This window comes from Electrophorus electricus, chromosome 22, assembly GCF_041902795.1.
Source record: "Electrophorus electricus isolate QZ-2024a chromosome 22, ASM4190279v1, whole genome shotgun sequence".
In the NCBI taxonomy this organism is placed as follows: domain Eukaryota; kingdom Metazoa; phylum Chordata; class Actinopteri; order Gymnotiformes; family Gymnotidae; genus Electrophorus; species Electrophorus electricus.
Window position 1 is genome coordinate 3,983,884 of NC_137518.1, and position 15,865 is coordinate 3,999,748.

General features: G+C 41.8%; 2 protein-coding genes across 4 annotated transcripts in view; one reads left to right on the forward strand and one right to left on the reverse strand.

Moving 5' to 3' along the window:
• Positions 1-15,865, reverse strand: part of tp53inp2a (tumor protein p53 inducible nuclear protein 2a) — a 24,511-nt gene continuing 8,646 nt past the window's right edge. The window contains exons 1-5 of one of the 3 annotated variants that reach the window (XR_014119388.1): positions 9,581-9,717; positions 9,286-9,455; positions 1,333-1,568; positions 699-810; positions 1-559 (exon numbers count right to left, since the gene is read on the reverse strand). Coding sequence is in view for 1 of the 3 variants with exons in the window: in XM_035520265.2 (XP_035376158.1) it covers positions 316-559; positions 699-810; positions 1,333-1,456 (480 nt within the window). In the remaining 2 variants the exon portion in view is untranslated. Of the gene's footprint in view, positions 560-698; positions 811-1,332; positions 1,569-3,390; positions 3,586-9,285; positions 9,456-9,580; positions 9,718-15,865 lie in introns of those variants that run through there. The other 2 variants (XR_014119389.1, XM_035520265.2) reach the window with 2 other exon arrangements.
• Positions 6,934-11,540, forward strand: snai1a (snail family zinc finger 1a). Its single transcript, XM_027001899.3, has 3 exons — positions 6,934-7,536; positions 7,944-8,450; positions 9,177-11,540. Exons 1-3 carry the CDS (start codon positions 7,461-7,463, stop codon positions 9,356-9,358), a joined length of 765 nt encoding a protein of 254 aa, XP_026857700.2. The 5' UTR covers positions 6,934-7,460; the 3' UTR covers positions 9,359-11,540.

Consider the following 15,865-nt stretch of genomic DNA (forward strand, 5'->3'; position numbering starts at 1 on the left):
AACACTTGATTTATTTTATTGCTCTAAGGCTAAATACATGATGCAAAATAAAATTTAAAAACCGGCTATGCCACAGGACTCAAGTAAAATGTTTCTGGGTCAATATCATAGCTGCATTAAAATACAGACTAACATAACCTGTATTTGTGGGGAAAATATGCATTTGTGAAAATTGCAAACACTAAGTAAAATATATTTCTTAGGAAACTTTTTATTTCCCCACAGTGGAACAGACTACTAGGATGCACTTCTAGTATGTAGTTGTGTTTATTTGTTCAGTGCACCATTCATATAGGTGCCACGTGCTGTGTGTTCTCAATGACAGAAGCTGCGGTAGCCAGGCTGGTGGAGGATCATGGGACGTGTGCGGGAGGTGGGGCATGGAAGTCGCTGGTGGACGCAATTCTGGCGCTGAATGCAGTGGTGGCCCAGGCGGAAGCGCTCGGCTCGAGTCTGAGCCCACTGACGTCTCCCCACCCGGACCACTCTGGCCTGTGGCACTGAAAAACGAGACACCGGGCCACTGCCCTGACCAGTAGGCACTCCTGGATCTACCATGCTTTATAGGACACACAAATAAGATATTACCACTGATTATTCACTGGTCCTCCCAAAAAATGATTATAAACATGTGTTGCAAAGAAGCAAATAGTCTACAGATCACAGTATATTTTATCTGACATTATTGGCATAGTCACCTATTACTGCTGACCAGATTGTCTGTGACTCTTGTAGAGTTTGCATCTTGGACAGACCTGGACACACTTGTGGTGGAGGGAACAGGGATCACTTCAACTAGAGGCTCTCCATCTGCACATAAACAGTGAGACTGAGAGGTGACAAGGATAACATCAACATCAGCATATTAATATATATAATCAGTATATCTGTGTATATATTAGTGTATCGACACACATCCTTGCAATTGTAATGTGTCCAATAGAATCTTACCTATAACCTTTACAGGGCTATGAAAATTCAGCCAGTTTCAATGAAATAACAAGCTGATTTTATCCTTCAGTGCATTTGAATGTATTCATAATTAAAACCAAAATGAAGATGCTTTGTCTGAGATTCAAAGCATTTGCCTGGTTCTGCCAAACAAGGTCCGCCCTACCATAAACTAATGCCTTCCCTTTACTTACATTAAATTTGTAAGTATGTGAGAACAAAGCAAAAATGTAAGTTTACAGAACATTGCTGTGGTGAAGACATATCTTGTTAAATTTTTAACTTAAAGCAGTACTGTTTTTAGCGTATTTTATGTGAGAGTTAAGCCAAGCTGCTGTAATATGCATCGCGCTGTGTGAGTGGCGTCACAAGGATCCCCACCAGGTATACTAACAAGAAGCCACTCCTCATCTTCTTCTTCCAAACCTCCAGAATTGGGCACTGCCGATTCCTGAGTGGCACTGCCCAGGCTTCCAAACAGCAGGTCAGTGAGACGCTGAAACATAGCTGAGGTTCGACCTCTTTTTTCCTATTGCTTGTTCTTGTATATATGCTGGACTGTGTCCTTGTCTCTTTGGTAGAAGCGATGGTAGGTGTGAAGAAATCTCACCACAGGCCTGGTAGAGGAAGAGAAATGTATCCGTCAATCTGATCCTGGCGTACTGTTAGAAGTCATAACATATATACTGCCGTTTAAAGGAGCAATAAGTATTTTTTTTCCAGTTTGCCATCATATGGACGCTTAGTGGGCTGGATGTATCAGATATTCTGTACTAAATCTATTTTAAACATGGCCGCATCTATGTAGGGGACCTGCTCCATAGAGCATAAACTGGTTCATTCAGGGACTGCAAAGCAGTCTGATTCTTCATCTCATGTGAGCTGCACTTTATAGAAAAAAGGGGGAAATAAAGAATTATAATAAAATAAATATAATACAATAATATAACAATAAAATATAATAAAATAAATAAAATGATAAATAAATATTGTTTTTTAAAAATAAATAGTTTCAGGTTTTTTTTTCAACACACCACACCAGATCAGCTTATTTGCTCTTATTCGCCAAAGCTTTTGAAGCCTGTAACAAAAAAGAGGATAGACCATGCCATCAGTATAGCTCACCCAGCAAGGAAAACAAAACACAGGAAGGAAAGGGATGAGCTACTTTTATCTTTTATTCCAGACTTCACAATTCAAATTGAGGTCAGCGCTGCACAAAACTCACAGGCACTGTGCAGTTCATTGATGTGGTCACACGCATTTGCTTGAAGCTACATTTGGGCTAAAAAACTACATCAGTAATATTTTAGGCCTGATTTTGAGGGAGAATATTAATAGTTGTATAAAACACCAATAACATGAATTCGATAAAGATAATGAATTACACTGAATAAGTGCCTGCAGTAACATGAGTAACTAATAGCCTATTGCAAAATAATAACTACAACTAAAAATGTTCTTATTTTGCTTTGTTTCTCACTATGTATTATTACAGTGTTTATTACAGTTTTAGAACAATATTTATGATTTCTATAGTTCTCTAGTCCATGTGTTCAAGCAGAGCCAGCTAAGAGCCGCTGTCATATCCGTATGTCTGCGAATAAATTAAACTGAATCAAGCAGAATAATCTCAGTACACTGTTGCACCCCCACGGCTAGTCCATCTGTTGTTCTCCTCCTCTAGGGGCTATTTAAAAACATATCTAAATTTCCTCCAACATCTCAGAGACCTACTTGGCAATTAATTATCAGAAGGCGATTATCAATCAATTATCTTTATTACGAATGGGGATAACCGCCTTTTTAGTGTTTCTTTTACCTTAACTGTTACTGTGTTAAGGCTCGAATTAGCAACAACAATATTAATCCATTGCTAAGTGACCAATTTCATTTTACAACACATACACTAAACAATAATATTCTAGAAAACAAGCCCAGCAATTAAATACAAACTCTATGCACAAAGGGCAGCGCTACACGCCCCCATCAACTTTGACGTCACTTTAGGTTCCAGCCCAAGCGAGTGATGCGTTAAAGGTTTGAAAAAAGTCATCTGTTTGCGTGAACGTTTCTGGTAAAATATCACGTCCATTTGCGCCAATTGCTACAGAACAATATAGGACAAAAGCGCCAGTACAACAAAAGCAGATTATAACTGTAAAAATTAAAGGCAGTCTATTAAGAAACCTCTTTCCTCTTAACAACGACCAATGACAGTCAGTACTAGCCCACATTAGGCTTGAACAAATTCGGGTCAAATTCGCTTTTATTTAGATCTATATAAATTTAGGCAGAACTCACACGTGTGCTTGCAAATTATGTCGTTCCAGAAAACTGCAATGCTGACTTTAAACTTAAATAAATTAACGCAGTTAACAAGCATAAAATAGACACGATTCTATCTATTCTGTCTACCTATTCGAAACAATATCTTACCCGCAGGAGCTAATTTCAAGACAGAATCTTTGGGTTTGTGTTGCAGTTGAAACTTTTCTTCAGGTTATGTTTTTCTGTTTTTCGGTTTAAATGTTCTTCGCGCTCTAATGGAAAAGCTATTCATCCACAACAAACAGCTGATCGTGGCGACAACAGTCCAAGGACTGGATAACCCAACCCACTTCCCAGCTAAACCAATGGGAATAACACCAACGAGGCGCACGTCGCAAGCTTATAAGGGCGTTTTCATTCAACAGCTGTGCAAGGAACGGTTACTATGATTAAAGGCAAATTAAAATAAATTACACTGTTCTACGGTGTGCCTGATTCCAGTTCAGCTGCAAGCTTTGAGCTTTGCAAAAAGCAGGAGTCGGATTATAGAAATTTGAAAATAGCAAACAGCAGTGCCGTTACAGTCAGGAGAGCCAGTAAATACCACTAGCGCCCCTTGTATTATACAAATCTACATTTTTAAGGAAAATAGACGTAGCCTATATTTACTGCAAAGAACCTCGCTTCTAGTGAACCAAGGAGTATGACGTCAGAAAAAATATATCACCGCCGTAAAATCTTTCTTTGAAGTGTTTCAAAAACACCGCCGTAACAAAAGGCTCGCCAGGCCTATGGAGAAAAACCCACGTTGGTGGGTGTGTATCACTAAAATCATAAATGTATTTTAGTGGTACACGACACCACTTTGAAACTGTAAACAAAAATAAGAGTATTCAGTTTAAAAAAAAAAAAAAAAAAACAACAACCTTGTTTGATTATAATTTGACTTAAACATTAGCTCAATTTATTTTCTTGAGGGGTTGAATAGGCCACATAGGTTGGACCTACTTTGCATGGCTGGTTTCAAAGGTTTATTATCTGTAAAGCACATTAGCCTTGGGGTTCAGTTCCACACATATTCTACTAAATAGATAGACGATCACCCAGTTACACTCATCACTTGCTTTATTAGCAACAATTATTTTATTCCTTCATTCTCTGGCCACTTATCAAGGTATAAGTGTCTAAAAACTGCAGCCCATCTGTTGCTGTGAAGTTTGTAAACCCATGTCTTCGTCTTCCTCGTTCATCACTGCTCAGTTTCTGGCAACGGGAACACTGCTGACTGGAACTCAGGTCCCTGTTCTAACAATGGGCTCTAATGACCCGCTGTTTATTGGAGTAAGATCTGATTACAAAGCACTGTGCTTTATCTCCAGAGATAACATACACTCACTTTTAAAGTTTTAGTCTTTTTTATTTCGAAATTATACTCTTAATCATGTCTCTCTCTCTTTCTGAGAGATATAAAATCTGAGAGAGAGAGAGAGAGAGAGAGAGAGAGAGAGAAAGAGAGAGAGAGAGAGTATAATTTCTGAGAGATATAAAATCTGAGAGAGAGAGAGAGAGAAAGAGAGAGAGAGCGAGAGAGAGAGAGAGAGAGAGAGAGAGAGAGAGAGAGAGAGAGAGAGCGAGAGCGAGAGAGAGAGAGAGAGAGAGCGGGTTCCGTCTTCACCGACCTGCATATCACATTGTCTGCTTTGTCCCAACTAGGGGGCGGTTCTAGACCCTTTTCAAGAGGGGGCGTCAGTGAACATTTTCACCATCGATATTTTCCCAAACAAACTGATGTCCACCAACCAACCAGCAAATCGTCCTTCCAGTTCTCATTTACTCATTTGTCAGTTTGAATCGAATTGAAGCTCGTTGCACGAAGTTTTTCTCCGCTGCTCAGTGTACGTCATTAAATAGATAAGAAGTAGGCTATTTAGTTATCTTACATATAGTTAGATATTCTTTAAAGTTACAGAATAAGTGTTAACCACTGATCTATAACATAGAAGTATATTATAAATCAGTTGTGTTAACTCATAATGAAGCCTTTATTAACGCTATATCGCAGCAGATAACATCACAGACGTTCACACGAGCGAGGAATTACGTTTCATAAAGGTTATTAATCTAGCTCGACTGCACTAGAAATGTAAGTGTATCGTTTCGGCTATATGGATGTGTAGCGTACTCTAGCTAATTACTCCATGCGAATTAAATTCTAAAGACGGCCATGTAGCTAAATTCTGTGCTCGTCCGAAACCTTTTTCTACCTTATATGATCATACTGGAAATGAAGGACAGTAGTAACCAGGTGAAAGAATAAATTATTTAATTTAAGTCTGCCAGGAGTTTCTCATAGACATTTCTGAACTCAAACATTTCCTCTTTGCCCCTAACTAGCGATTCAGTTTATTGAATGGCTGTGCATTACTTCTTGCCTTCTACACAGCCTTTCATAGAGCAGTGGTTACACTAGTGATCTCTACATTATGGTTAATCAATCTTTCTCCTACAAGGTCAGTGTACATGCAGTTTTTAAATTCCAGTCAAGCAAGAGTACAACTGATTCTGTTTGATGAATAAAATAGTCTGGGTCTTCAGTTGACTACATTTTGCATCTCTTATTTGGAATAAAAATCCAATTACACCTGCCCTTTGCAGATAAGATTGAACAATTATACACCACCCCTATTCTCATGCTAACTCGCTTTTTATGTATGCAATACTATCAGCACTACAATAACATACACAACACAAAAGCAATACAATAAACCACTATATTCCCACTACAACAAGGCCTTAATCACTGCTTCACTGTGGTCAGATGCAGAACACATTTAGTTCTTCTTGGTTATGTATTTCAACAAATCTTACCCTGATGTTTAATATTTATCAAATTTACTATCTGCAGAAATATTTAAAAATAATAGTATGCTACACCTGCTCATGTGTACACAAATGTGAATATTTTCAGCTGTTTAAGTATTACGTATAGTGTTCCACATTCTCTTTAGGTTAAAATCCTGCAGTCAGCCCTGGTCCTGGCAGAGCCTTTATCAAGCCAGAAAGCTGCATCTAATTGCCTCCTTGGAAGGGAAGATAGCAAGGATCTTGCTACCTGATGCTCACTGAGAATACAGACTTTCATAAGACTAAAAACCCCAAAACAATGATCATGTTTGTCATGTCTGAATATCGTGAATACTATCGACATGCTTATGAAAATCAGTTAGAAGTGTTAAGCACGCAGATGCCATATTAGACAACTTAAAATGACATACATGTGTGATGCATTTTCATCTTGAAGCTGGAATGGTTACCTCTACTTGAATGCTTATACAGTACCATATAAAGACCTGCTTGCAAAGAAATAATGTCAGAAACGAAACGCGGTTTAACCACAAGGTGGCGCCATTTTCAAACCCATTCGAGGCGTGTCTAAACCACGCTTCTCATCGTGCTATTAATTCAATTCCATTGAACATCTGTTAACATCTATTATTCAGGACGATCTACTGACATCGGTCGAAAATTTTGACTATAAAAAGGCATATAAATAGGGATGATATAATCTTTTTTTTTTCATTTTCCTAAGGGGCAACCCCCCCCCCAAAAAAAAAACCCCAAAAAACAAAAATTTAAAACCCAGGCATTGTGATTGTGGTTTTCTTGCACAGGACAAAGGTTTTCAAACACTATAGACAGTTAAGTATTTATTGTTTCTTTGTGAGCGTAGACAAATAGAAGACGATGGTACTTCACCTACGTTTCTTGGAGTTGATTTTATGTTTGCAATGAACATTTCTCTGCCTTTTTACACACGATGATTCGGCTCTACGAGGAATTTGAGATAACTAATTTGACAGGTATTCGTGAGAATTAAACAAGGGCATTTCACTTATGAGTCTGACGTGTGAAAATCGCTCTAAGCTTTCTCACTTAACATCCAGAAAGTCAGCATGCTGAGCTCTGACAGCAGGGACTGCAGTAGGCAGTACTTCAAGGGCGGGTCTAAGCGGCCGTATACACAGATAGTATGTCACGCTTTTTTAAAATGAGCACAGACGCTAATTGTAGTCTAAAGTACTGCTCGGTGCACTGTGATCTATAACGACAAACTGGAAGTTTTCAGGGTCGGTGCGTTAGCTGAAGATACTGCTCTCACCCGCAGATATTAGTGTTTCGTCAGTTTCAGAGCTCTTACTTCTGGATAGAGCTGGATTAGTGACACTGGAAAGACCAACATGCCTCGGTCTTTCTTAGTCAAGAAGTACTTCACCAGCAAAAGGCCAAACTATAGCGAATTGGAATGTCAGAATGGTGAGTTTTCAACGTTTAAACTTGCAAACTAAACTTTTACCAGGTTCAGAGCGCTATAGATAATATACTTGACGATTTGTCGTATTTGGCGTTTAAAAAAGCTTGTGGCTCGTCCATTTTAATAAATGTGTGGGTATGAAAGGCATTTTTTACGGTTCCTTATTTGGTTTGTAAAATGAATTTTTACTCGGTGTGTCAATTCTCTTCTTGTCGTGTCCGCATTCATGTGCATGTGTTTGGGCAAACTTATTTTAGCTGTTATAACATATATTCCCGTTAAATTAAACAGAACCAACTAAATTAATATCGTAATTTTACCCTCTGGATTTAATCGTCATGCATGAATTACATCTGCAGCTGAATAAGAATGACATGCTTTTCAGATCTGATCTCTCTCTGACCCCCAGATATTTTGCCTGAACGATACCCACTTTCAGAGCTTCCTGGAGCCAACAGTGATTTCCCTGTGGCTTGTTTCACGGCTGGGCTGGTGTGGGATGTTAGTTTGGTGCCACAGCTGCAAGGCCCTGCGTCCCTGTCTGGCCTGTCCTCAGCTCAGGGCCCACTGGACCTCAGCTCTCCCTCCAGTCTGAGCTGCAGCAGCAGTGGGGAGGAGGATGAAGGCAGAACCTCAGACCCTCCCAGCCCCGAACCCACAGACACCTACCACCCCCAGCAGCCGAGAAGCCGTCGTGGCAGCAAGAGCAAGCCGAGACCCACTGAGGAGCAGCGAGAAACGACTGTGCCCACCACACGCCCGCCCTTCTTCTGCAAGCACTGCCCCAAAGAGTATAACAGCCTTGGGGCTCTGAAGATGCACATCCGCTCGCACACACTGCCCTGTGTGTGCCCCACCTGTGGGAAGGCCTTCTCCAGACCGTGGCTGCTCAGAGGACACATTCGCACACACACAGGTACCTTAGAATTGCATGGAGCTCATTAATAGCATTTTCCATAATCCACGTCATTTAAAACGATCCCATTTCATTCTCAAATGGGTTATTGCTTTATCATCAGGACATGTTTAGTAGCTTGGGTTTATGCAGGTGCTCTACATGCCTCCTATACACAATGTGCAGCCTTTTGTGCTTTGTGATGGGTTACATTTCAAAGCCCATCACTCCAAAGGTCTGATTAGTTTAACACTTCCTCTGAACGGGTAAACATGGTCATGTGAGAGAGCTCTCAGCAGAATGGCTTTTCATTGATCACTTATTGTGTGTTGACATCATCCTTAACAATGGGCTCAGCAGGGCTAATCTTATCAGGGGGCAGAGGGGGAGCAGGCCGCATCTGGATAACATTGTGATGAGGGCATCCAGAATGCTTGTGAATGCTTGCTTTCGTCCTGCTGAGTTGCCCCTTGTTTTGTGTACTTTTATTCAGTGCCGGGCTGAATCAGTGATTCAATCTCTCTGTCTTGTGATGTTTATTAACTACTGATAGTCTCGTGGGGTATTTTACTAAGCTCGTCAGTGGGCCTTAGACCAAGGAGAATGGGCCCATTTAGGAATAATGCAAGGCTGTAAATCTAATGTAATGAATTTGTATGAGCTTTGAGCCATGTGCACTTAAACGCTGAAGTGAATTAAATGTGTCAGGGAGGACTTTAAGCCACGCCCGTGTTTGCTTTCTGGCAGGCGAGCGTCCGTTCTCCTGCCCTCACTGTAACCGGGCGTTTGCTGACCGCTCCAACCTGCGGGCACACCTGCAGACGCACGCGGAGGTGAAGAAGTACCAGTGCAGTACCTGCTCTCGCACCTTCAGCCGCATGTCGCTACTGCAGAAGCACGTGTCTGCGGGCTGTCCACACTCGGCGTGAGGGAGCCGCGTCGCACGTCTTTCATCAGGCGTGCAGAACGGTGAAGTTGTCTTGCAGCTGTGTCCAGGGTCCTCACTGACAGCATGCAGGCACAAACCTGGTGTAAGAAAAGGACACCACAATTAAACACTTCTTCCCAGTTAAACAGAGTCTGACCTTATAATACCAAAGGCCTGGATGGTTTCTTCCCTCTGAATACATGAAGGAGGTGTGTGGGTTCACCGCGAGTCATTGAAGACTTGCTGGTGCTCATCCTCTGGAGTTCCACAGAGGAGACATCTGCTGTAAGAGGGGGCTGGACTCACTGGGGAAGGGTATGTGTCACTCACACACACACACACACACACTCACACTCACACTCACACTCACACACACTCACACACATGGACAGCTGTCAATGGCGTAGAAGCAACATTCTAACAGGTGTGATATCTCTCACATTGATGTGTCTGGTAAAGCCAGAATATGCAGTACAGTGGTTGATTTAATGTATATTTTCTTTCTTTAATAAGATTAAAACTCAATTTTCAAGCTCTTTCCAAAGCTTTTACACATGCACATCACAATCCTTTCCGTTTCATTGTTATTTTCTAGTGTTTGGGGACTAGGGATTTGTAATGCACTCCGAGTTACTATACAGTGTTAACATTCTCTTATGTTTTACAGTATTGAAGTTAGGGCTGCAAAATATATCGTTTGTTATTCTTTATCACAGTATTGACCTTTGCAGTCTTGATATTGCAGAAGTCTGTAATATGCACATGAGCTCTTGAACAAATCACACAGCTTTTTATCGTGTGCTGCAGACAGCCTGATCATCCTCAAGATTCAGGATGAGGGTTTGCTTGATATTTTGATGCAGCATTTATATGATCCAGCAAATGTATAATAAGGTTAGTTAAAATAATGCAGACCCCATTTTTCAACCATGTCACACCAGATCACCAGTGTGCTTTTAATATTTGGCCAGACATATCATAATCGGTGTGTAGCAATATAATCGTGATATGGTGTGTTGCTCATATTGTGCGGTCGTAACTGAAGTACAGCTATTGTTCTAAACCAAAGCAAAATTTCCCTTAGTAATTTAAAGAATGTTCTAATACCTCATTTTTATTGTTGATATTCGGATGTGATTCTCCAGTATTCTTTTTTGTTGAGAAGTTATGTAGCTAATTGAAAGTAGCTGGGACCATCTTAATATACAAATCTAATGCCTAAGATACAAGTTTGTCATTAAATTGGCAGTTTTTGCCTTCTCAAAATGGGCTGTGGACATTGCAGTCTATATTTTATCTTGCATTTTCTTATTTTTCTAATGTGTTTGGTTTTTTGAATGATTTGTATCCAATAAAATAATTTATGTTTGTAAAAAGGGTCTTGCTGCAAGTTTACTTACATGACCTGACATGACCTACCGTTCAGACCTGAAAGTGAGGAAGTCACAAACTGATTCATTACGGTTAGATGCAAAAAAATGACCAGAGTGGGCACTTTGCTGCATTGCTGAGTACTGCGTTTGTGAGCTGCTGTAAGCGCAGGTGATTCAGCATCCACTGCACATTTAGTGTTACATTTGTAAATATGGTTGCTGCCTGAACAGGTGAATATGTTGTGACATGACAGGGACAACTGTGTGCACCTGCTTCATGTTCATGCACATGTTTATCCACACACACCCAGCCACCCACCTCCACACCCAATCTAGACAACTGGGTGTGTGAACACGCGTGCACATGCATCCGCTCCCCCCCCCAACACAACTGCGCTGACTCAGAACGTGTTCTTAATACGTCTGTGTGAATGGGTGTGTGATCATTGCGGCAGATGCCTCTCTATATACACTTCATAAACATGTCTGTGTGCCACTGCAGTCTGTAAATCATGGAAGTGCTCTGTGTTAATTCAAGCTGCCTTTCGTCTGTACAGGCAATGCTATTGCTCAGAGGCAAACCAATGGAATGCCTTGCATAAATATTTTCCAACTGGAAGTTCTGCATAGGGCTCCACACTGTATATGCTGTTTGTGAAGTTGCTCTCTAACCACTAATTTGAGTCCAGATCAGTTTTTTTTTCCTTCGGAAGGACGTTGGTCTATTTAAGACAAGTTAGCTGACTTCAAAAATAGATTATAAAATGGTCTTTTTTTAAGGAGTCCGAACTTGGATTAGTTTGATCAGAGTCACACACACACATACATATATATATATATATATATATATATATATATATATATATATATATATATATATATATATATATATATAATGAGAGAGAGAGAGACTCTATACATCTCAGACATCATCCACAAAACCCTATGAAAAAAGATCAGGTCTGAAAGGTCTGATAACTGTGCTGTACAAAATATGATTACAAAATTTCAGATCCCTATCATGATATAATTTTTATCCAAATAATTGTCAAGAACTTATCAATCTTTTGCTTTTCTGCTTATATATCCAGTAAATCAGGCAACAGGTTATAACTCAGTTACATAACTGATGTACCAGCCATAGCACTAAAGACTGTAGAAATGTAGAGAGCTCAAAAGTATTTGAATATTAGTATTTGAACTCTATAGAAGGTGTTTACTTTAAATCCATTTTCAGTTTTGCACATTATCATCTGCAAGTTCTGCACACCTCATCTGTTTAAAGGGTGCAGGTGTGTATTAGGTAGACCGTGAACAGTGGCATCCAGACAGTGAGTCAGACACCATCAGACCTGCAGCACTGCAGTTCTCATCATCTCCATAATTCCCAGTTAGAGAAGGCATTGCTACAGAGGATGAGGTAAGTTCTTCCTCATGTCTTCCCAGACCCGATGGCTGAACAGAACACTTTCTAACCAGGCAACTCACAGCCTTCCCTCTTAGTCATGTGGGTATTCACAGATGTGTACAATCCCAGGAATACCTACATTACATGCTGACATGCACTTTATCCCGCAAGAGCAGAGAGGTCCGGTGGGGGTACTGGCTACAGTCTCGCTGTGGTTGTGGAGAAAGTGTGATGTAATGGGATTTGCTCTCTACACAGTACAGCTGGAGTGCGACTCACTCCCTCGGCAGCTCCAGGAAAAGAAGGGAAAACATCTGCGTAAAATGGGAGCGAACAGCTACGTGTAGTTGATTTGCAGCTTGCCCAGAGGAAAGGTTAATTAGACGATGCTGTTGCTTCAGAGCTGAGGGGAACAGCTCTTAAGAACACAGAGCTACATCCTCATACATCTGCATCACAGATCTTGCTCCTTGAAAAAATACATAGGCAGAGGAACTTTCTGACTCCAGCGTGAATGGAAGTAAATGTTGAAGCCCATGTGTCGGGACGACATTTCCGTAGCCTGCCAGTTCACAGAGGGCTTGCTGTAGCGCGAGCCGCAGCAATATTTAGGAGTGCATATTTTTTTCCCTTTACTGTGAAATGAGGAGTAAATATGCACTCTCATAGGCTTGCTCCTGGGGGATAATGAGATGTCTGGCTCTGAAATTGGAGAACTTCTCCCTGCTGCGTGCTCCTCACTGCCAGAGCCTTCACTGTAATTTACCAAAAGTGGCTGCTGCTCATACCATAAAGCATGTGTTTAACATTCCAGCACCCAGCCCAGGGCTCCGGTGTGTGTCCCTGGAGCCTTTACTCACTCACTCACTCACTCATTCACTCACTCACACTCACACTCACACTCACACACACTCTCTCTCTCTCTCTCTCTCTCTCTCTCTCTCACACATACACAAACATTCACGTACACATACTGTCGCGCATGCGTGGCCAGCTAGGTGTCTCTGCTCTTTTCCCATGATTATCATCCTTCCCCACGAAAGAGACGCGCAGTGTCCCGGGCAGGAAATGGGAGTTTACATTGGCGTGACATTGCAGAGGAGAGAAGTGGGCTAAAGTGCTCTGGAATTGCCCCCTCCCCCCATGTGAGTCTCCCTCCCACGTCTGCTCTCTCAGTCAGCTGGGGGTGGAGAGGAGTCACTGGTGCTGGTGGTGTGGAGTGCTATGGTCTTAGCCTGGGTCCAGAGCTTGGGGCATGGGATACAGGAAGAGGTTGTCAGCCTCTTATAAACACACCAAGACCTGAAGCTTTGACACTCTGGAGCCTAAGGGAGCTCTCCATAGCTGCCATGCTGTCTCTGTGCTGTGCTGCTTTAGTGTGAGTGTAACAGTGTGTGTGTATTCGTTCAGTTCATGGATTTTTTGTTTGTTTGTTTGTTTGGTCGGAGTCGCTTTTGCTGAGGAGCGTGTGGGTGTAGGTTTTCCTGGTGGACCACACAGCATTTGTATTTCATACTCAACCCATAAAACCCCTCTTCTGCTCACGTCATGTGAGCTGCCACACACAAACACACACATACAAACGCGCGCGCGCACACACACACACACACACACACACACACACACACATACACACACACACACACAAATGTATATATCAAAAAATAGAGCAACACTGATTGTCCCCCATTTACAATGGCATTTAAACAAAATGACCAATTGGGCACCGGTGACAACTCTGCTCTTTCCAAAGCCTCTGGAGTTGCCAAGGAGCTGCTGGGAGTGGAGCTGTACAGAGGATGCAGGGCAGCTTTCAAACACCATAATGAATCACACACACACACACAGACACACACACACTCAGTCACAGGGATGCCGGCGATGAATGTGCTCTCTGTTGGTTTTCCTGGAGCTGAGTTTACTAACTGATGACGCAGGCTGTGCTGATCGGAGGCATGTGTTACAGAGGACCTGGTGCCAGTACAGAGCCTGAAGCAGGATGCATGCTAACCCCCTACCACACACACACACACACACACACACACACACACACACACACACACACACACATAGCTCATAGGGGGTCAAGCTGGGGATGATTCCTCTCCTCCCTCCATCCTCCCTCTCTTCTCTGCTCCCTCTGTCCCTTGCTCCTTCTCTTATGGTCTCCCTCGCTCCTTCTCAGCGCAGCTGGACTCCCCTGCCCACATGCTTTAATTGTTACTGTCATTATCCTTGATTTGCTAATGTTAATCTTAAAAGTATACTACTTTCTTATGGTGATGGCACTTGTGAAGTTGTTAGCACAAATCTCTAAACAATGTTAACCAACAAATCAAATCTGTTTTCTCACATCATAGAAAGTGTGAGTAACCACCAGGGAAGTATACTAACTAATGTCACAAAGAAATTCCAAACTATTGCTTCAGCAACTTCTGGTAACACAAGCACACCAGAGCTGGACTGGGCCAGTACACATGGGTGTTGGCTCAAATAATGAAGCTGAAAGGAAATGAAGAGCATGGAGGATGTAGGCCAATTTTAGATGTGTGGCTCACAGGTCAGAACTTGTTCCTGAGCACAGCGGCTGGCGTCCTGTGCTGTTTTCACTCTGCTGAGGCACCAAGGCAGAGCTGTGTGTGTGTGTGTGTGTGTGTGTGTGTGGTATTGACTGGAGAGACTGTGCATGGGAATTCAGATCAGTACTCAAGCATACCCTGACCTATTGACACATAACATCATTCAGCTTTCCATTGCTTTCTACCCAAAAACATTTGCAAACACATCCACAGACGAGCACGGGCGTGCACAGATATGCACACATACACGCACACGCACACAAGTGTGTGCACAAATACACACAGGGGTTTTCTTTTCACGCAGCAGTTGTGCAATGAACAGCACTTTGTAGCCTTTTTGTCAGTGTAAAGTACTGTGCAGGATTCACCCTTCACTCCTGCACTCTCATTCCCTCAGGCTGTCGTCTGGAAATGTGTGCCATCTTACAATCCATAAACATACACCGAGAAGAAAAAACTTGTTTGTAAATATTAGGAATTTTGAGCAGGAAATAAGAACTATTTTTAAACTGTTCCAAACTCACAAATGTCTAAAAGAATTCATACACACAAACACACACTGTAGTGGACACACAAACATGTACATGCACACACACACACACACACACACACACACACACACACACACACACACACACACACACACACACACACACACACACACACACACACACACACAAGCACATACATGCATGTAAAATGACATTCTTTCCAGCTTCTTTAAGTTCGTTTTACACACACATGCTGAAGTGATTAGCTTTCAGTTTGGCTTTTTTCCATTACCAGAAGAAACAATAAATAGAGAAAGATTTGCTACCCAATTGGAGGACTACCTATATACGTATATGGGAAGTTTAGTTTGAAAAGCAAAGAGTAATCAAGCATGAATATTCTGAAAAGAAAAAACCCAACAAACTCTCTTAACAATAGAAACAGGCTGAGTTCCGTCACTGAATGATGCTTCCTTTGGCTCAACTGTTTCTGGCTCCATAACATCAGTTTGTAATGGAGAGGCTCCACGTAGAGCGTGAAATCAAGGCAAGCAGCGGGGACATGTCCAGCACCGTGGCCTGTGAAGGCGCCGTGTATATCACAGGCAGACGCAGGACCCACAGACGGCCATGTTTCTGTCTCATGATAAAACAGAA